The 21,955-nt window shown below is 42.5% G+C and overlaps 2 protein-coding genes across 8 annotated transcripts in view; one reads left to right on the forward strand and one right to left on the reverse strand.

Moving 5' to 3' along the window:
- Positions 1-7,643, reverse strand: part of LOC109897978 (protein zyg-11 homolog) — a 28,712-nt gene extending 21,069 nt beyond the window's left edge. Inside the window, exons 1-9 of one of the 2 annotated variants that reach the window (XM_020492680.2) lie at positions 7,291-7,643; positions 6,651-6,816; positions 6,274-6,485; positions 5,868-6,185; positions 2,724-2,837; positions 2,253-2,369; positions 2,001-2,141; positions 1,678-1,854; positions 1,455-1,519 (exon numbers count right to left, since the gene is read on the reverse strand). In XM_020492680.2, coding sequence (XP_020348269.1) covers positions 1,455-1,519; positions 1,678-1,854; positions 2,001-2,141; positions 2,253-2,369; positions 2,724-2,837; positions 5,868-6,185; positions 6,274-6,485; positions 6,651-6,816; positions 7,291-7,314 — 1,334 coding nt within the window. In that variant the 5' untranslated portion in view covers positions 7,315-7,643. The remainder of the gene's footprint in view (positions 1-1,454; positions 1,520-1,677; positions 1,855-2,000; positions 2,142-2,252; positions 2,370-2,723; positions 2,838-5,867; positions 6,186-6,273; positions 6,486-6,650; positions 6,817-7,290) is intronic. The other variant, XM_020492681.2, reaches the window with a different exon arrangement.
- Positions 7,644-7,710: 67 nt separating this feature from the next.
- The window catches only part of LOC109897981 (ras-specific guanine nucleotide-releasing factor RalGPS2-like), a 163,092-nt gene continuing 148,847 nt past the window's right edge, over positions 7,711-21,955 (forward strand). For 2 of the 6 annotated variants that reach the window (XM_031833420.1, XM_031833421.1), the window contains exons 1-3: positions 7,712-7,837; positions 11,664-11,802; positions 12,054-12,113. The gene's annotated coding sequence lies outside the window, so the exon portion shown is untranslated. Of the gene's footprint in view, positions 7,838-11,663; positions 11,803-12,053; positions 12,114-14,596; positions 14,786-21,955 lie in introns of those variants that run through there. The other 4 variants (XM_031833418.1, XM_031833422.1, XR_004211185.1 and 1 more) reach the window with 3 other exon arrangements.

The raw sequence follows: 21,955 nt of genomic DNA on the forward strand, positions 1-21,955 counted from the left end.
AATTTTGCCAGCCTAATCTCGGGAGTTGATAGGCTTGAAGTCATAAACAGCACAATGCTTGAAGCATTGCGAAGAGCTGCTGGCAAACGCAGTAAAGTGCTGTTTGAATGAATACTTACGAGCCTGCTGCTGCATACCACCTCTCAGTCAGACTGTTCTATCAAATCATAGACTTAATTATAATATAATAACACACAGAAATACGAACCGTGGTAAAATCCGGAAACTATCTTTTTGGAAACAAAATGTTTATTCTTACAGTGAAATACAGAAGCGTTCCGTATTTTATCTAACGGGTGGCATCCATAAGTCTAAATATTGCTGTTACATTGCACAACCTTCAATGTTATGTCATAATTACGTAAAATTCTGGCAAAACTGTTGCATATACCCTGATTCTGCATGCAATGAACGCAAGAGAAGTGACACAATTTCCCTAGTTTAACATTGCCTGCTAACATGAATTTCTTTTAACTAAATATGCAGGTTTAAAAATATATACTTCTGTGTATTGATTTTAAGAAAGGCATTGATGTTTATGGTTAGGTACATTCGTGCAACGATTGTGCTTTTTTTCCGCAAATGCGCTTTTGTTAATTCATCCCCCGTTTGGCGAAGTTGGCTGTCTTTGTTCGGAAAAAATTGTCTTCACACAGTTCGCAACGAGCCAGGCGGCCCAAACTGCTGCATATACCCTGACTCTGTTGCACAGAACGCAAGAGAAGTGACAATTTCCCTAGTTAAAATAAATTCATGTTAGCAGGCAATATTAACTAAATATGCAGGTTTTTAAAAATATATACTTGTGTATTGATTTTAAGAAAGGCGTTGATGATTATGGTTAGGTACACATTGGTGCAACGACAGTACTTTTTTCACAAATGCGCTTGTTAAATCACCCATTTGGCGAGGTAGGCTGTAATTCAATGATAAATTAACAGGCACCGCATCAATTATATGCCATGTAGGAAAAGCTAGATAAACTAGTAATATCATCATCCATGTGTAGTTAACTAGTGATTATGTTAAGTATGATTGTTTTTTATAAGATATGTTTAATGCTAGCTAGCACCTAACCGTGGCTCCTTGCTGCACTCGCATAACAGGTAGTCAGCCTGCCACGCAGTATCCTCATGGAGTGCAATGTAATCGGCCATGATCGGTGTCCAAAAATGCAGATTACCGATTGTTATGAAAACTTGAAATCAGCCCTAATTAATTGGCCATTCCGATTAATCGGTCGACCGCTATACAAAACCCATCCCTTTCATACTACCGCCAGCTATTGCCCACATAATTCTGATAGTGAAATTAGCAAAAATATTTCTGACAAACCCCTGAACCTATAGTGCACTTAGATTTAGCATTGCGTTAGGTTTGTTCAAATAGAGCTCATAATCTTAAGGGATAAATGTATCTACAGTAAGTCAACGTAACTAAAAATGTATCTGTACCTGTTGAAGGGAACCTCCTGCAGTATGCGGTCACTGCACAGAGAGAGCAGGCAATTCTTCTGCAACTGGAAAGAGAGGATCCAAGATGGCAGTCAGAGACCAAACAAAACAAAACACACACTCTGGCCTGGTCCTCAAACAGCCCCTAGCCCGTCTGTGTTTGCAGATGGGAAGAAACTGAATATGTGTAAACAATTTGATGAAGGTGAGAGTGTGTGTGCACCTGTTGGTGGTTAGGGAAGGTGCACATGGCCTCCAGCAGTAGTTGAGTGACTGTGCCCAGCAGACTAACAGGTATGCCCGCTGCCAGGTCCTGCTTGGTCAGGTTAAACACACATGCACTGGCTGCCAACTGGACGTTCAGGGTGGCAGGGTGGTTCTTCATCCCCAAAACTACCAACTAAAGAGAACGATAGAGGGCGAGAGAGATAGGGAGAAGAGAAGAAATTACTTTCTAAAAAGTTGTACCACTGACTAAGAGCCAGGCTGTAGTAAGATTTAGGTGGAGGTGAAGGAGACAGAATGACAAAGTGTGTGTGTGTGTACCTTGAGTATGTCAGGGCGTGGTTTCTCCATGACGTGTGTGAGACTGAAGAGATGAAACAGAGCCTCTCTGACAAAGCCCTCCCTCTCACTGTAGCGACGCAGCGCCTCACAGATCTGAGTCTCATTGGCCTCTCCTGTCACCTGTCACAGAGGACATACACAACACGTAGTGCTCTCAATATGCTGCTTCCTCTACACAAAGGCAACATAGCAAGAGAGACAGAGAGAAAAAAAAGAGACAGTGAGACCCACCTTGAGGCTGCCCTTTCCATTGAGGAAGTTAGAGAAGCCAGCGTCTGTAGCCAGCAGACCAACAAAGGTCATCCCTGGACGCTCCTCTACAAACGCCCTGACCGCCGCATCCGTCACCTGGCATAACACACACACCAGGTAAACACTCTACACCAGGGTCCCAAACTACATTCACCCGTGAGCGGATGATCGGGGGACCAGAACAAAATTGCAAATTGACCATAAGAATCGCCAAAAGACTTAGCATTTGACAAAAACAGATGCCTCTGTATTCATGAGTGAGGATACCTGGGAACAGATTTCGTAAATGAAAATCAATTTGAGCTGATTTTACAGTCTTTATGTCCAACAGCGAAAATCCCAATAGGCTCGGGCCGCCGATTGGTGAACCCTGCTCTACACACACAGCCAGGTCTGCAATACACCCACTCACAACTCTAGTCAACTAAACTCATAGTCTGTCTCCAGTACCTGTTTGCGTCCAGATACATCCAGCGAGACCAGAGCAGGCAGGATCCCAGGCTCACCCAGCAGCTGACGAGCCACGTCTGATGTGAACTGTTTATCATCACTGATGTCCAGGTGCTGCATGGTTAGGTTCACACACACACACACACACGATTCTTGTGCATCATAAGTAAAACCATTAGAGCAATGCAAGTAAAGTTCAGGGATAGCTAACAATCACTGTGACGGATCACTAAAAAGGTTTCAGAAACTTGGCTCAGCAATGCAAACTACATGACAAAAAGTATGTGGACACCTGCTTGTCGAACATCTCATTCCAAAAATAATAGGAATTAATATGGAGTTGGTCCCCCCTGTGGTGCTATGACACCCTCCACTCTTCTGGGAATGCTTTCCAATAGATGTTGGAACATTGCTGCGGGGACTTGCTTTCATTCAGCCACAAGAGCATTAGTGAGGTCGAGAACTGATGTTGGGGTGATTGAACCCTGGCTCGCAGTCAGCTTTCCAATTCATCCCAAAGGTGTTCGATGGGGTTGAGGTCAGGGCTCTGTGCATCCAGTCAAGTTCTTCCAGATCGATCTCGACAAACCCTTTCTGTATGGACCTCGCTTTGTGCACGGGGGCATTGTCATGCTGAAACAGGAAAGGGCTATCCCCAAAATGTTGCCACAAATTTGGAAGCATAGAATCGTCTATGTAATGTAATTGTATGCTGTATTGTTAAAATTTCCCTTCACTGGAACTAAGGGACCTAGCCCGAACCATGAAAAACAGCCCCAGACCATTATTCCTCTTCCACCAAACTTTACAGTTGGCACTATGCATTGAGGCAGGTAGCGTTTTCCTGGTATCTGCCAAACCCAGATTCGTCCTTCGGACTCCCAGATGGTGACGCGTGATTCATCACTCCAGAGAAAGCGGTTCTACTGCTCCAGAGTCCAATGGCAGCAAGCTTTACACCACTCCAGCCGACACTTGGCATTGCGCATGGTGATCTTAAGCTTGTGTGCGGCTGCTCTCCCATGGAAACCCATTTCATGAAGCTCCCAACGAACAGTTCTTGTGCTGACGTTGCTTCTAGAGGCAGTTTGGAACTTGGTAGTGAGTGCTGCAACCGAGAACAAACAATTTCTATGCGCTACGCGCTTCAGCGATTGGCGGCCCCGTTCTGTGAGCTTGTGTGGCCTACCACTACATCGTTGCCCCTAAACGTTTCCACTTCACAATAACAGCACTTACAGTTGACCGGGGCAGCTCTAGCAAGGCAGAAATGTGACAAACTGACTGGTTGGAAAGGTGGCATCCTATGACAGTGCCATATTGAAAGTTACAGCTCTTCAGTAAGGCCATTCTACTGCCAATGTTTGTATATGGAGATTGCATGGCTGTGTGCTGAGTTTTATATACCTGTCAGCAACAGGTGTGCCTGAAATGACAGAATCCACTAATTTAAAGGGGTGTCCACATATTAGTATGTATATGTACTGTTGAAGTCGGAAGTTTACATACACTTTGGTTGGAGTCATTAAAACTCGTTTTTTCAACCACTCCAAAAATGTCCTGTTAACAAACTAAAGTTTTGGCAAGTCGGTTAAGACAACTACTTTGTGCATGACACAAGTAATTTGTCCAACAATTGTTTACAGACAGATTATTTCACTTATAATTCACTGCATCACAATTCCAGTGGGTCAGAAGTTTACATACACTAAGTTGACTGTGCCTTTAAACAGCTTGGAAAATTCCAGAAAATTATGTCATCGCTTTAGACGCTTCTGTTAGGCTAATTAACATAATTTGAGTCAATTGGAGGTGTACCTGTGGATGTATTTCAAGGCCTACCTTCAAACTCAGTGCCTCTTTGCTTGACATCATGGGAAAATCAAAAGAAATCAGCCAAGACCTCCACAAGTCTGGTTCATCCTTGGGAGAAATTTCCAAACGCCTGAAGGTACCACGTTCATCTGTACAAACAATAGTACGCAAGTATAAACACCATGGGACCACGCAGCCGTCATACCACTCAGGAAGGAGACGCATTCTGTCTCCTAGAGATGAACATTCTTTTGTGACAAAAACGCAAATCAAACTCAGAACAGCAGCAAAGGACCTTGTTTCCTCCAGCATCTTCACGGGTACAAAAGTATCTATATCCACAGTCAAATTAGTCCTATATCGACATAACCTGAAAGGCCACTCAGCAAGGAAGAAGCCACTGCTCCAAAACCGCCATAAAAAAGCCATACTATGGTTTGCAACTGCACATGGGGACAAAGATCGTACTTTTTGGAGAAATGTCCTCTGGTCTGATGAAACAAAAATAGAACTCTTTGGCCATAATGACCATCGTTATGTTTGGAGAAAAAGGGGGAGGCTTGCAAGCCGAAGAACACCATCCCAACCGTGAAGCACAGGGGTGGCAGCATCATGTTGTGGGGATGCTTTGCTGCAGGAGGGACTGGTGCACTTCACAAAATAGATGGCATCATGAGGAAAGAAAATGATGTGGATATCAGTCAGGAAGTTAAAGCTTGGTCGCAAATGGGTCTTCCAAATGGACAGTGACCAAGCATACTTCCAAAGTTGTGGCAAAATGGCTTAAGGACAAAGTCAAAGTATTGGAGTGGCCTTCACAAAGCCCTGACCTCAAACCTATAGAAAATTTGTGGGCAGAACTGAAAAAGTGTGTGCGAGCAAGTAGGCCTCCAAACCTGACTCAGTTACACCAGCTCTGTCAGGAGGAATGGACCAAAATTCACCCAACTTATTGTGGGAAGATTGTGGAAGGCTTCCCGAAACATTTGACCCAAGTTAAACAATTTAAAGGCAATGCTACCAAATACTAATTGAGTGTATGTAAACTTCTGACCCACTTGGAATGTGAGGAAAGAAATAAAATATGAAATAAATCACTCTCTCTACTATTATTCTGACATTTCACATTCTTAAAATAAAGTGGTGATCCTAACTGACCTAAGACAGAGAATTTTTACTTGGATTAAATGTCAGGAATTGTGAAAAACTGAGTTTAAATGTATTTGGCTAAGGTGTATGTAAACTTCAACTGTATATATGTATATTACACACACCTTATAGTGGAGGAAATCAATGTAAAACGTCAGTATCAGAGCTGTCCCCACCCACCTGCAGTGCCTCCAGTTGTCCAATGACAGCCAGTAGCTGGGCAGTGCTCATCTCCAGCCTCTTCAGCTGGTGTAGTGTTAGTGACCTCAGCCTCTCTCTGAGTCCCAGTAGAGGGTTGAGGTTGGTCACGGAGGTGTTGGACAGGTCCAGGCTCTCCAGGCGGGACAGGGAACACACATCAGCCAGCCCAGAGTCGTAGAAGTCCACATTGGCCAGGGAGAGGGACCGCAGCCCCTGGAGAGAGCTGAAACAGTGACATGATGGTTCCTCCAGAGAGGACATGGTCAGACCTGTAAGGACCAACCGCTGCAAGCTCTCCTGGGGGGGGGAGAGAAGGGGGAGAGTGAGAGAAGATTAGTGTTTGTGGGTATCTAACTGCTGGAGGCTCTCTTATTAGTGTGCTTACCCGGCAGTGTTTGTTGGAGGCAAGGCCATGTAGTATGTCAGAGATTGTGAGGTCAGCGTTGACCCTAGCAGCGTCCAGCTCCAGCAGGCGGTGAGGACAGAGAGCTCTCTGGAAGGCCTCGGCAGAGATACGGGCCGTACGAATACACGCACGACGCAGCCGAAGGTACTCACTGCTACGAAACACTCCTACTGTACTGTCATTCAACAGACCTAGAAACACACACACCTTTTTTTGTTAGAGCGGAGACAAACTAATTTAAGGAATTAGCTCATTACTGCTCTAGACAATGCCTGTTTTGTGTTTTCTACTAATGATCAACGTAAGGATCTAAGCTTGGATCTGTGACGGTTGACTACTTCATCCTCCTTGCTCACCTTCAGTGGCCATCTTAGCCAGCAGCTGGTCAGCTAGCTCCTGGGGAAACAGCAGAGAGTCTCTGAGACAGAGAGATCCATCAGCATGCTTCACACAGAACCTCTCCAGGTTCCTACTGACATAGGACAGACACAGATCCGTCAGAGATGCAGGGGATGCCTCATCCTGGAACACACAAGGCAAGAGATCACCATTAGACACTTATGCCCGCACTTCAAGGCAATATTCCTAAATGGCATACCAAACATTTGAATAGTTATAATGTCCAAAGTTAAAATAGTCGCCAATGAGACCTGCTATCCAGATACACACAGGAGGAGGTAGAGAACGTCTGGTGGTGGTAATTTGTAAAATAAATAAATAATAATAACAGACACCTCTAGCTAAGGACAGGTTTAACTAGCCAGCAACGTTACGTTCGCGATCGTCGTGGATCAAATTTCATCAGGTACCGTTATATAGCTAGCTTGCTAGTTACTGATTTGCTCTCGAAAACCCAAGGCATTCTAATCAAGGCATTCTGCCTTATCCCAAGGTAGCTAGTTAGTGTCTATGAATAGGCTAGCTAACGTTAACTGTATGCCTTTTTAGATCAATGCACGACTGAATTTTAGAAATGTAAAGCGAAAAAAAACTCACCATGTTCAAAGAATTGAAGGCCATATCATGCACAGTGAAACAGACGGGAAGGCTCGACACCTGACCAAAAATAAATATAGCTTTAGCCTCGGCTCGTCTTGTTAACTTGCTACTGTACCTCGATAGCCTAATCTAGCTTAAACTAGTTGTTGCGAAGAGCTAACAACTAACGTTAGCTAGCAGCTAGCTAACTTGTTGGTACGAAAAGAGATGTTCCTGCAACATTTTCAGACCATGTCCGTTAGTTAACGGGGCTAATACTTCTCTCTAAATCAACACACAGCCAGTTTGAACGTAAACATTCACCGGAGAAAACGATATATGTAGCTATTTTTGTTGACAGACAGTAACAAAGGTCATGACACAGGAAGTACATCACCAGCTAGGAAGCTATTATTTACAGTCTATGCTAGGAATATACAGGGCGCTTTCGAGGATAAATGTTGTCTAGTCCCTTTCAAAGGTTGTTGCATTATGAGGATACAAATTGTCCGACTGCGCCTGTAGTATATGGAGCTATACACCTTTAATGTTGTTGCGATCAAAGGTAATTCTTTTTTTTAATGAAGTCGCTTTCAAGTCACTGGTCATGGCTAGAAGGGATCCAGCTTTTGTAAAATAACGTCAAAGGTATATTTGTTTCGAATTTTAGCAACCCGTTTCCAAACCTTAACCGAATTATCCAACCCTGCTACGAAAAGTCAAATCGGACGTTAATTTGACAATTCTTGGTTGTGCTGCCAATTTTTGGAGAAAGTTTGGAGTGAGATTTGCTGTATGAATTTCATTGCCCCCTGGCACAACCCCTAGTTGGGGGTTCTCCCCGGGAATATTTGATTGTTTTTAAGCTCATTTTCTGTCATTCTATTTATTTTGACATGGTTTAGGCCTATGACCAGGGTGGAACATTTTAATAATAAAAACCACAGGTCAGGGGTATTCAGGATGCTTTGAGCATCAAATGAACACTCAAAATGTGACTACTTAGTTACTTTGAGGTGATGAAATATACTTTTTTTTAAAACATATTTTTGAGGTGGTTTGACTCTTTATTCAGACAGTAATGAAATGGGGGGACATGCAAGTGGGAGAAACAGTGGGAAGGTTGGAAGCGGGGATTGATTCCTGTTCTCACGTGGAAAGTTGTAAACGACACATGCTGGGGAGTTTAACCACTACACCAAGGCTCTACTCAGGAAATACTAATATTAATGGTTGATGGCAGTGGGTAACCAAATCATAGATTGCAGTCTCCTTGTCCATAGGTTAGTTTCAAGGTAAGGACACAAATATTTTGTCATTTGGGTACACCCCGCTTGCACTCCAGGATGGTTGGCCACCCCTGATCTATGTTTCCCAAGTGCTGAGAGTTTGAAAATGTTCTTGTTCTAACAATTAATTTCTCAAAATCAACCAACCTTCAAGAAAAATCAAATGAATATTCAGGTGGTTTATGCCAACTAGTTGAAGAACTAGTCCTTGCCATCATCTTACTCTACAAAGACAAAATATGATGTGTTTATTAGTTGTGAGTCCTCCTACCATCTATGCCATCTGTGCATGTGCACAAATAATATATTATTTTTGAGGCCTGGAGCATTCAATATCCAGTGCTTATTTGTATGACTTATTCAATACTGCCCATGAATGGCTGCAAAAATACATAGCCTCATATAATTCATATCAGATTTCAAATATGTTATGTTATGTTATTTTTTTTGAAGAAGTAAAATAATAAAACAAGTGTGGGGAATGGTATGGGGAATGGTAATAGTGTTCTTGCTGACAAGCACAATAATTACCCTATATTTTAGCCCATTGTTAAGCAGGATAATTGTTCCACTGATCAGATATTTAATAGATCAGTTAATAGATATTTAAAATGCACATCCGATCCCTTACATAACTAGACCAATCATATATGCTTCAATGTGCCACGGTTAACAGTGCAGGGGTAAAACAGGGTAATGATGTGGGCCTCCTGAGTGGCACAGCGGTCTAAGGCACTGCAGTGCTAGAGTCGTCACTACAGACCTGGGTTCGATCCTGGGCTGTTTCACAACCGGCCGTGATCGGGAGTCCCATAGGGCGGCAAACAATTGGCCCAGCGCCGTCCGGGTTAGAGGAGGATTTGGCTAGGGGGGCTTTAATTGGCTCATTGCACTTTAGCGATTCCCTGTGGAGGGCCGGGCACCTGCGGTCGTCAGTTGAATGGTGTTTCCTCCGACACATTGGTGCAGCACGCTTCTTGGTTAAACGGGCTGGTGTTAAGAAGCGCGGTTCCACTGGTAGGCGATGCTTGTAGGTGATGTCATGGCTACTGTTGGGAGTGTTCTAAAAAATCTGCTAAAACAAGCATCTCTAGCTACCTTTTCTTTGAAAATAGATTATAATTCACTGCAAGTTCATCACATTAGCCTTAATCAAGACGATCTCTCAATATTACATTGTTGTTCAACGGGGACCAGACTCTCTGAAATTATTACCTCATCAGTCCAACACCAAGGTCACAAGTTGTGGACTTTTCAACACGTGTGGTTTTTAGACAGGGATTTTTATGACACTGCTCCTCCGTTCGAATCACGGCTAGACTCATAAACTTTGAGGACGAAAAGGAGGTGAAGCAGCATTTGGATAACATAGGGGTAGATTTCAGCTACCAGTGTCACAGAGAGAAGGACCCTGAAGGTAAGGCATGACGTGCGCTGTCCCATGTGCTGAAGTGAGTGTTTGGATCACTCAGTGTTGTTCAGCTCATGGTTACCCTTTCGCTGTCCCATAACTGGGGTGCTGAACCACTGATTCTGGTTGGTGTTTAGTTTGTTTATGCCTCATGTACTTGTACTGTAAGCTTTCCGCCTTCCACCTCATAAATGTATCTAACCTATTTCTGCATGTACAGTGGGGCAAAAAAGAATTTAGTCAGCCACCAATTGTGCATGTTCTCTCACTTAAAAAGATGAGAGAGGCCTGTAATTTTCATCATAGGTACACTTCAACTATGACAGACAAAATGAGGAAAAAAATTCCAGAAAAATCACATTGTAGGGATTTTTTGTGAATTTATTTGCAAATTATGGTGGAAAATAAGTATTTGGTCAATAACAAAAGTTTATCTCAATACTTTGTTATATACCCTTTGTTGGCAATGACAGAGGTCAAACGTTTTCTGTAAGTCCTGGCTAGGCCACTCCAGGACCTTGAAATGCTTCTTACAAAGCCACTCCTTCGTTGCTCGGGCGGTGTGTTCGGGATCATTGTCATGCTGAAAGACCCAGCCACGTTTAATCTTCAATGCCCTTGCTGTTGGAAGGAGGTTTTCACTCAAAATCTCACGATACATGGCCCCATTCATTCTTTCCTTTACACGGATCAGTCGTCCTGGTCCCTTTGCAGAAAAACAGTCCCAAAGCATGATGTTTCCACCCCCATGCTTCACAGTAGGTATGGTGTTCTTTGGATGCAACTCAGCATTCTTTGTCCTCCAAACATGACGAGTTGAGTTTTTACCAAAAAGTTATATTTTGGTTTCATCTGACCATATGACATTCTCCCAATCTTCTTCTGGATCATCCAAATGCACTCTAGCAAACTTCAGACGGGCCTGGACATGTACTGGCTTAAGCAGGGGGACACGTCTGGCACTGCAGGATTTGAGTCCCTGGCGGCGTAGGGTGTTACTGATGGTAGGCTTTGTTACTTTGGTCCCAGCTCTCTGCAGGTCATTCACTAGGTCTCCCCGTGTGGTTCTGGGATTTTTGCCTACCGTTCTTGTGATCATTTTGACCCCACGGGGTGAGATCTTGCGTGGAGCCCCAGATCGAGGGAGATTATCAGTGGTCTTGTATGTCTTCCATTTCCTAATAATTGTTCCCACAGTTGATTTCTTCAAACCAAGCTGCTTACCTATTGCAGATTCAGTCTTCCCAGCCTGGTGCAGGTCTACAATTTAGTTTCTGGTGTCCTTTGACAGCTCTTTGGTCTTGGCCATAGTAGAGTTTGGAGTGTGACTGTTTGAGGTTGTGGACAGGTGTCTTTTATACTGATAACCAGTTCAAACAGGTGCCATTACTACAGGTAACGAGTGGACGACAGAGGAGCCTCTTAAAGAAGAAGTTACAGGTCTGTGAGAGCCAGAAATCTTGCTTGTTTGTAGGTGACCAAATACTTATTTTACACCATAATCTGCAAATAAATTCATTAAAAATCCTACAATGTGATTTTTTGGATTTTTCCCCCTCATTTTGTCTGTCATAGTTGAAGTGTAGCTATGATGAAAATTACAGGCCTCTCATCTTTTTAAGTGGGAGAACTTGCACAATTGGTGGCTGACTAAATACTTTTTTGCCCCACTGTATGTATTCTGTTGTCAGGGTGTCAAAGGCTTGCTGACTACATGGAAGGAGTGAAAGAAAATGTTGAGTCTACCACCCAGGTGCTCAAACACAATTGTGAGATGAATAAACATGGTGAAGGCTTCTACAAGCTCGGGGTTTACTATGTCCAAGGGAGGTACATGACTCAACTACACTACACTTAATCCCATTCACTAGAAGATTATAACAGCAAAGTCTGCAACAATTTGCATTTCTCAGAATAGACAAGTCATTTGAAATGTTAGAGTATGGCATGACAAAAACATGTTTTCAGACATGTCATCTTATTAATAAGAAATATAAGGATGATAAGAAAATACAGACAGACAGACCCTGAATCCATCCCCCAAGTGGTCAAACTCACCATGTTCTACATCTCTCCACCAGGGGAAGTTGCAGATAATCTGAAGATGGCCTACTGCTTCATGACAGCCTACAGCAGTGGTGGTAAGAAGTCTGTGGACGCGTGTCAAAACGTGGGTCTCCTCACCGATGTTGGTTGAGCCATGAAGGCCGGCCCTGACTCAGGGGGCAAAAGGTTGAAGGATTCACTAATGTGTGTGTTTTAGATTTGGGCATGTCATTTTAGGCAGGAGTTGAAAAAAAGGGTCCAATCCTTTGTGTGTGGATGATTTATATGGGGCTCTGTAAAATATAACATGTTTTTTCTCTATAGGGGACCAATTTAATATTTTTGCATCCAATGAGATTGTTCCTCTAGACATGGAGAAATGACAGATTCTCAGTCCAACACATCTATCTGCCTGAACATTGACAACAACTTGACTTGATTAAAATGAGTTCACGCAAACAGGTCTGTTCACGTGGTGTCATTATAGTTATAAATCCATGGTGGAGAGTATCTCATCCCACATTGACAGTGGACAAACAGCGCCATTCAAGTGTGGTCGTGTTAAAATGCAGCTGTTTGCGAAGTTCATAGGTTCTGCCACAAGATGTAGTTAAAGTCAAGGAAAACTAGCGTGATATGGCAAATCCACTGTCCATGAGTACATCAGGGCAGGTCAGAGTTTTATTTTGTCGTCTAATTTGCTCATCCCATTTGATGTCATGTGATGTGTTAAAAATAGAATAATCTGGTGGGACATATTCACGTTATGGAGTAAAGCGCTTCAGATCAGACAGATAATGTGACGTTTCGGTCAGAATTGCTGAAACATTTATTTTGTATTTTTTTGTACACATATTATTATCAAAGTCCCAGCCTTCCATCGGCCAATTTGACAATATTGTAACGACCCTGGGTTTATATCCGCGGAAATCGTCTCTGCTGCTCGAGCAAACTTTTGCGGCACAGTCGATAGTGCGCCTGAACTCGGGCTAGAAGGTTTCATTACAAAACATTGATGCAAACATATTCTATTGTCTTGCTACTTCCAAATCCAGCAGAGAAGCACACTGGTCACATCCGAGATAAAAACTTGTCTGTAATGCAAAATATTTGGGGGTGTAGCGAGAAACCTAAAATGCAGACCTTTATCCTCTCTCTTACCATTACCCGTGGCAATTTCACTGGCATATCATCCACTCTCGTAGACACTTAACTGAACAGTGCCCAGCTCTGTCTCGCGACCCCGGTAGGTGACAGTCAAGACTCCACACGCGCAGCATTCTCTGGTGTACTGGCACACGGTGGTAGGAATCGCCGTTATCTGTAGCCACAGGTCTAGGATCAGTTTACACTCCCTAGTAACATTGGGGGAGACATAAAACATATTTTAGAGCAATGTATAGGCAGTCTGGTCTCATAGACTAAACGTAACATAGTAACATAAATCCTGGACACTAGCATTAGTATATGCTAGGTTTTATATGGTTACATATAGGACCATGCCCCAGGACTACCTGACATGATGACTCCTTGCTGTCCCCAGTCTACCTGGCCATGCTGCTGCTCCAGTTTCAACTTCCACCTGACTGTGCTGCTGCTCTAGTTTCAACTGTTCTGCCTTATTATTATTCGACCATGCTGGTCATTTATGAACATTGAACATCTTGACCATGTTCTGTTATAATCTCCACCCGGCACAGCCAGAAGAGGACTGGCCACCCCACATAGCCTGGTTCCTCTCTAGGTTTCTTCCTAGGTATTGGCCTTTCTAGGGAGTTTTTCCTAGCCACCGTGCTTCTCCACCTGCATTGCTTGCTGTTTGGGGTTTTAGGCTGGGTTTCTGTACAGCACTTTGAGATATCAGCTGATGTACGAAGGGCTATATAAATAAATTTGATTTGATTTGATTTGACATAAAACAGATGTGTACTTAATGCAAAAACAAAAGTAGGATGGTTGGTTGGTGTGGATGGGTAGGAATGAATGTCTAGCAACTCAAAGGTTGGGAGTTTGAATTTCATCAGGGACAACTTTGGCATTTTAGCTAATGAGCAACTTTACAACTACTTACTATGTTTTAGCTACTTTGCAAGAACTTAGCACGCTTTCCTAACTTTACTCCTTTAACCTAACTCCTAAACCTAACCCTAACCTAGCTAACGTTAGCCAGCTAGCTAAGGTTAGCCACCTAACTGCCTAGCTAGAATTCGTAACATATCATATGTTTTGCAAATTTGTAACATATAGTTAATTTTGCAAAGCTTAACATATTCTGTATTTTTCAAATTCTTAACATATGTCACGAATTACAATTCGTATTATATTATACGAAATTGGTGCCTAACATCCACAAATTAAAACATACCATTGGACATGTAATTTATTATCCTGAAAACTAGGCTTTCGGATTTCCGTACACGAAGTGCTCTGAGACCAGGTTGCAGCGGGCGACTTTCTAAATCCCGCCCTTTTTCCCGTGACCATTCAACCCTTATTCAAAACAGAACACATCTGTTGCAAGTTTCGGATTTAGATACACACGTACGCAACAATACGAATTGCTCTGAGAACAGGCTGCAGCGGGCAACAGCAAAGGCGAGCGAACTATCTAAATCCCGCCCCTTTTCTTGTGTCTATTCAACTCTCATTCAAAACAGAACACAGCTGTTGCAGAGCACACCGCTTTTGGCTTTGTAGGAGCCTCTGAAATTTGCTGGGGTCGAGTTTCCCTACCCGAAAAGAGGAATTTGGCACCCATTTCTGTGTGGTGAGTGTCTGGTTTATGTCTGTTTTCGTAAGCTAGGGTGTGTGGCAGCATCCCTGATGCTAAATCCATTTGCGCGGAAGGTTAGCTAACGTTATCCACAGGAGTAAGCCACACTAACGACGTTAAGTATTCTCTTTGAAGGTTTATATTTTGAGTTGAATAGTATTATGTGTTGCAGTAACGTTAAGTACGTTAGCTAACGTTAACTACCTTGCATTACACCACAGCCAGTTCTAGCTCTCAGAATGTCTTAAGGTGTTTGCACTTGTCGAGTTAGCTAACGTTAGCTATTGTAGGTAGTCAACCTTTGTTTGCCGAGTTTAGTTAGCAAACTAACTAGAAACTGTCCTCTTTAATGTCGTTGCTACTTGTTTTTTTAGCCAACTGAGATGGCAAGCTGGCTAACGGTTATTTGCGCGTGTTGTCCCCAGCCTACTGTTAGCGCTAAGCTGATGGCTACTGAAACGCCTTGTCTCGGGTTGTCTTGGACTCAGAACCCCCCTCACTGTCCCGCCCAGATCCGGGGAGTGTTTCGGGTGGGGCGTGTTTTTTCTCTCTCACTAAAATGGCTTGGATATACACATAAACTGCCGGTTGGCTACATGTCTTTCAATATAGAAGTTATTACTATGTGCAGTTAGTCTGAAAAAGAAGAGCACTTTTAGGGAGGTGCAATGGCCTGTAGTTAATGCACAGGCAAGAAGCATCACGTTAGGCAGCCGTTGCAATACGAATTCATTAATCTTTCATGACAGGTTGGCATCAACATCGTGGTGCCTGCCTACTGTAGCTAGGATATGTCAGCATCAGTGATTAGCTAGGTAACGTTAGGCCCTGTAACGTACCAGTTAAAAGCAATACCGTGGGTCGATATATTTGATTTCAAAGGGTGAGTGTTCAGTAATGAATTTAATATTTGTAATGCACAGTCAAGCACGTCTCATGTCCCACATCATTATCAAGATGAGCCATGTTTAACAGATTGCTGATGCATCTTTCATTGCTGCCTTCAATGCCTTGATATTGCTAGGCAATAGCCACTCTCGCGGGGCAAAGCAGGGACTCTACAGCACCATATATCAATCATGCCACATGCCATGCAGGCAGATTTCCGTTAACCCAGTCATATCTGTCAAGCAGTATAAGCTCGTGTTCCATAACTGAGATGCAGGTCTGGACATTAACGTTTTTAGCCAGTAGGACATTTTTAAAAAACAACATTTTATTTTACTTGTCGGAAGAGCTCAAGTCACTTGTCCCCCCCCCCCCCCCCCCCCCCCGCCCCTCCTCCGGACACCAGTCCAATTCGGCGTAGCCTAATTGTTTGATATTGTGGGTTTTTGCGTGATTTCTTTAACTTGTCCATTCGGCCAGCTTAAATCTATATTTATTATTATAATATTTTTTTTATTATTATACTTGCCCCGGGGAAGCGGACAAGCTTTGATGTCGAGCCCTGAGATGCCGTATAGTCATGGTAGTTCCTTCACAGCCTGTTTAGTCACAGGCTGGCTGTACTGTAGCCAACACCTCTATCCTATCATAACTTGTCATGCCATACACGTTTGGCATGACGTGGAACGAACACAGAGAGCAGTTTGCTAAACTAGCACTTTATTAACAGATCTGGACCACCAGGTAATATATATATATTAGCCTTGGTTAGATACACAGGAAACTACAGAAATGTGTATTGTGGGCGCACTTCTGCATTGGCAGATTAACATTCTCTCAAGATGAATATACCTTGCAAGATAGATTTGAGTTGGGTTAGATGCTCATATCTACATAGCTACAATTGTCGTGTCTATCCATTGGTAAAATATAAAGTGAATTGTCTGATATTGAATGGTTAGATAAAGTTCCAGATTTCAGCCATAATAAGAGATCACAGCCACTGAGTCTCCCTGGCAGATCTCCTGTAGAATAAATTATTTATTTATTTTCATGCATGACTAGAGCTGTTGCATAGGATGCAGAGCAATATAAACTGAACATAAATATAAATGCAACAATTCCAGAGATTTTACTGAGAAACTGGTCATATCAGGAAATCAGTAAATTTAAATAAATTAGGCCCTAATCTATGAATTTCACATGACTGGGATTACAGATATACATATGTTAGTCAAAAATAGGTAGGGGCGTGGATCAGAAAACCAGTCAGTATCTGGTGTGACCAATTTCCCCATGCAGCGCAATACATCTCCTTCGCATAGAGTTGATCAGGCTGTTGATTGTGGAATGTTGGCCCACTCCTATTCAATGCCTGTGAAGTTGCTGGGTATTAGCGGGAACTGGAACCCGCTGTTGTGCACATCAATCCAAAGCATCCCAAACACGCAGATTGGGTGACATGTCTGCTGAGTATGCAAGCCTTGGAAGAATTGGGACATTTTGACATCAGCAAACCGCTCGCACAAACAATGCCACACACACATGGTCTGCCATCTGCCCGGTACAGTTGAAACCATCTCATGAACTATGAGACCAACACTTTACATGTTGTGTTTATATTTTTGTTTAGTGTGTATATATAATTTTTTACTAAAGTTTGGGGTGGGGGTGGGGGGGTAAAATCTCTGGATCAATCTGTTTGCCTACCCCTGGTGTACAGAGCATTCAATAATCAAGATTAGTAATGGAAAGTTTCACCATAATATAGGGAAAGGGAATACCTAGTCAGTTGCACAACTGAATGCATTCAACTGAATTATTTCTTCTGCATTTAACCCAACCCTTTTGAATTAGAGAGGGGGGGGGGCTGCCTAAATCGACATCCACGTCATCAGTGCCCGTGAAGCAGTTGTTGGGGGTTAACTTTCTGACTCAACGGCAGATGTTTTCCACATTGCTGGCTCAGGGATTCGAACCAGTGATCTTCCGGTTACTGGCCCAATGCTCTTTACTGCTAGGCTACATGCCACCCCATGGTGCATGTACAGCCAATCTATTTATCTTGCTTCTGTGTCTCATTTAAACAGACTAGTTTGCTTAAATTGGCCTTTTCCTGTTCTTCTATCTTGTCACGATCTCATTTTTGCACACTAGTTTGTCACTGTCTTTATGGGAATTGCCAGGGACCTCACAATCTGATATTATTATGATTCTATATGTATTGCGATCTGATAATGTGATTTTATTGCGATTTGATGATTCTAGCGTATTGCTCATGTCAGCTGAAGAGGGATGAGAGCCATGAGAAAACAAGTTTGATCAGTCATGGTAATAAAAGTGCTGAAAACAAATTGGCTCCCTTTTTAAAAAGATGGAGAACAAGCTATGAAGGAAAAATACTACTGTTTTGGTGCAGGTACAACCAACTAGCGTAAAACAATACGATGTATCATCAAAAATAATATCCCGATATGTAACTGTATAATTTGATATTTTTTCTTCCCATCACTATATATCACTGGCCCTCCCTGACTGTCCCACACGAACACTGGTTAGTGCAGTCTAATCTAAGTGGTAGTACTGCTGTGTTCTAGGTGCGCCCATCTGGTGCTGTAGTTGTGTTCTGTCTTTCCAAGGCCTGAAATGTGATTAGCTGTAAAATGAGACTCTGCTGTGTGTGCGTGCATGCTACAGGGCATGCGTCAGATGTCAGCGCCATGGTCTGTCTCGGGTTTAGTCAGCCTACTGTGGGTTTTGTCCCTCCTCGGATGACATGGGACTTTCTTAAAGATGGAGTCCGGATTTGTTATTGTTTTGCGAACTAAACTGAGGTGAGGAGCATGGTGTTCTAGCTGATAGCTGTTCTATCGCATGCGCAATGATTTCTGAGAAGGGGGGGGGGGGTAAAGTGTTTGTTTGCAGTAACCTCTTTGTTGTAATATCCCAAACAGATGTGGCAGTTACACCACTTTAGGATTCTAGCTTTAAATTGCAACATGTGTCCTGGTCTGTGTGTGTCTCAATGTTGGTGTTTGTGAACCGTTTCAAGAAGCAAGGCGTATGTCACGTCAGTACTTCACAAGAGAGGCATTGGAACGTGTTTTTTTTTTTGGGCTGAGATAATGGATGGGCTGGACATGCCTACAGATGAGTTTGGATTGGTCTGCCATGTAACACGCTTCTGTCTATAACATGAGCTGCTCAGTATGTGTAGATAATCCTTGGAAACGCAGCTTTTTTAGCCATGGGGAACTGCAAAAGTGTTGCTACTGCTCTTAACAACATTACTGTCCAGAATTTAGCAGGAGCTATCAACAAAGGTCACTGGAAAAAATTGTGATAGACTACTTTCTGCACAGTCAATGTGAACTGGAGTGACTTGACACAACAATGGGCCTAACAAGCTGTAGCTAGCTACAAACAGAAAATACATGCTACCGTGAAGTGTTTATCCATGTATACGGGTAAGAGTCAAGCTACATTTATACGGGTAAGAGTCAAGCTATATTTTAAGTACACTCGCCAATTTTACGTGTATGATCTGTCTAGCAATATTCATATCTGTCATTTGCATTGCTAGTTATAGCCTATTGTTACCTAGCTAGCGCAAATTGACACTAGTTACTACAACATTTCATGCATGGTGGCTAGCTATGACGATCAGTTTGTATTGCTAGTAGAATGGGTTGGGATTATGGTTCATTGTTTAGATGGCTAGCTACATGTCTAAGCAAAATACTCTACTTCAACATGCCCATCAAGTTAGCAAGGTATTTCTGAGGGTGATTTTTTTTTAAATAAAAAAATATAAAACATTTTTATTTTACCTTAACTTGCCTATCTGGTTAAATAAAGAACAAGTTCTCATTTACAATTGCGATCTGGCCAAGATAAAGCAAAGCAGTTCGACACATACAACAACACAGTTACACATGGAGTAAAACAAACATACAGTCAATAATACAGTAGAAAAATAAGTCTATATACAATGTGAGATAAGGGAGATAAAGGCAAAAAAAGGCCATGGTGGCTAAGGAAATACAATATGGCAAGTATAACACTGGAATGGTAGATTTGCAGTGGAAGAATGTGCAAAGTAAATAGATTATGGCCATCTATTGTATTTCATGAAGATGTATACATGTCAATGACCCTTCTGCTTCGCTAGATGTGGTTGGGGGGTGGTTATAGCATTTCTTTCACATGACCATCAATTCATGACCATCAAGTGTCTGGTAGGAGTGTGCTGCCATGACCATATTGTAATCGTATCTGTAAAGTGACAGTTACATTTCTCACTCTTTAGCACATGGCCTCATGTGAATCCTTAAAGCCATGGGTGGGGCTAAGGCTTAAGAAGGTGTGAACGGTAATGAATATGTGTAGACAAAGAAGAGCTCTCTGTACCAAAACATTCAAGGGCCATTTTCTCAAAAGTGGGGTTACAAGTTTATTGACTTTCAAAGCAGAATTACATTTCCCATTCTTCCTCATGCAGTGTATGATATACCATTTTGTAGCTCTGTGTCTCTACTTTTATTATATAAAAAAAAAAAACACCATTTCATATTTGGCTACACAAGATTGAAGCGGTGGGTCACATTTTAAGATGAACGCTGACTTGTCTAGGATGTCTTTGGCCCTATCATCTTTTGTGACTGAATGGTGATAGTGATGATGCTGCAGTCAGCCATGGAGATTAAGGCAGGGGTTAGAGTTCAGTAATCTGCATTTTCAAAACACAGACATTCAAAAGGACATCTGCATTTTAAACCATTTCACCACTCATTTTTATCTCTTAAATAAAGTGATCAGGGGCATGCAAATAGTTTTTTTTCTTTCACAGAAAATACATTTAGTGAAATACATTCTGCAGAAAATAGCAGTGTGTAAGGTGTCTCTCGTGGTGCTGGCTGCCTACTGAAGTGGGTGTCAAGCGATATTAGTCTATGTATGTACAGTGGCTTATTCACCCACTGTGGCATTTTTCCTATTTTGTTGCCTTACAACCTGGAATTAACAAATATTTTGGGGGGGGATTTGATTTACACAACATGCCTACCACTTTGAAGATGCAAAATATTTTTTTGTGAAACAAACAAGAAATAAGACAAACTGAACTTGAGCTTGCATACCTATTACCCCCACCCGTCAAAGTCAATACTTTGTAGAGCCACCTTTTGCAGCAATTACAGATGCAAGTCTCTTGGGGTATGTCTCTAAACTTGGCACATCTAGCCATGGGGATTTTTTTTCTCCCATTGTTCAAGGCAAAACTGCTCCAGAGGCATAAAAGTTAGATGGCTTCCACTGGTGTAAAGCAATCTTTAAGTCATACCACAGATTCTCAATTGGATTGAGGTCTTGGCTTTGACTAGGCATTCCAAGACATTTTAAATGTTTCCCCTTAAACCTCTTAGAACTAACCCCCCCCCCCCCCCCCCCCCTATACTCACAGACACTATTTTTTGTTTTGGGAACTTTAGAGTTTTCTATCTTAAGCTGGTCAATTATATGCATATTCTAGCATCTTGGCCTGACAAAATAGCCTGTTTACTTTGGGAATGTTATTTTTCCAAAAATAAAATAGTGCCCCCTAGTTTCACTTAAACCACTTGAGTGTTGATTTAGCAGTATTCTTAGGTTCATTGTCTTGCTGGAAGGTGAACCTCTGTCCCAGTCTCAAATCTCTGGAAGATTGAAACAGGTTTCCCTCAAGAATTTCCTTGTATTTAGCGCCATCCATCATTCCTTCAGTTCTGACCAGTTTCCCAGTCCCTGATGATAGAAAAACATCCTCACAGCATGATGCTGCCACCCATGCTTCACTGTGGGGATGATGTTCTCGGGGTGATGAGAGGTGTTGGGTTTGCGCCAGACATAGCGTTTTCCTTGATGGCCAAAAAGCTACATTTTTGTCTCATCTGACCAGAGTACCTCCTTCCATATGTTTGGGGAGTCTCCCACATGCCTTTTGGTGAACACAATGTGTTTGCTTTTTTTTCTTCACGCAATGGCTTTTCCCCCTCTTCAAGCAATGGCTTTTTTTCTGGCCACTCTTCTGTAAAGCCCAGCTCTGTGGAGTGTACGGCTTAAAGTGGTCCTATGGACAGATATTTAAATTTCCGCTGTGGAACTTTGCAGATCCTTCAGGGTTATCTTTGGCCTCTGATTAATGCCCTCCTTGCCTGGTCCTTGAGTTTTGGTGGGTGGACCTCTTGGCAAGTTTGTTCTAGTGCCATATTCTTCCAATTTTTAAATAATGGATATAAT

Source organism: Oncorhynchus kisutch, linkage group LG10 (assembly GCF_002021735.2).
Source record: "Oncorhynchus kisutch isolate 150728-3 linkage group LG10, Okis_V2, whole genome shotgun sequence".
NCBI lineage: Eukaryota > Metazoa > Chordata > Actinopteri > Salmoniformes > Salmonidae > Oncorhynchus > Oncorhynchus kisutch.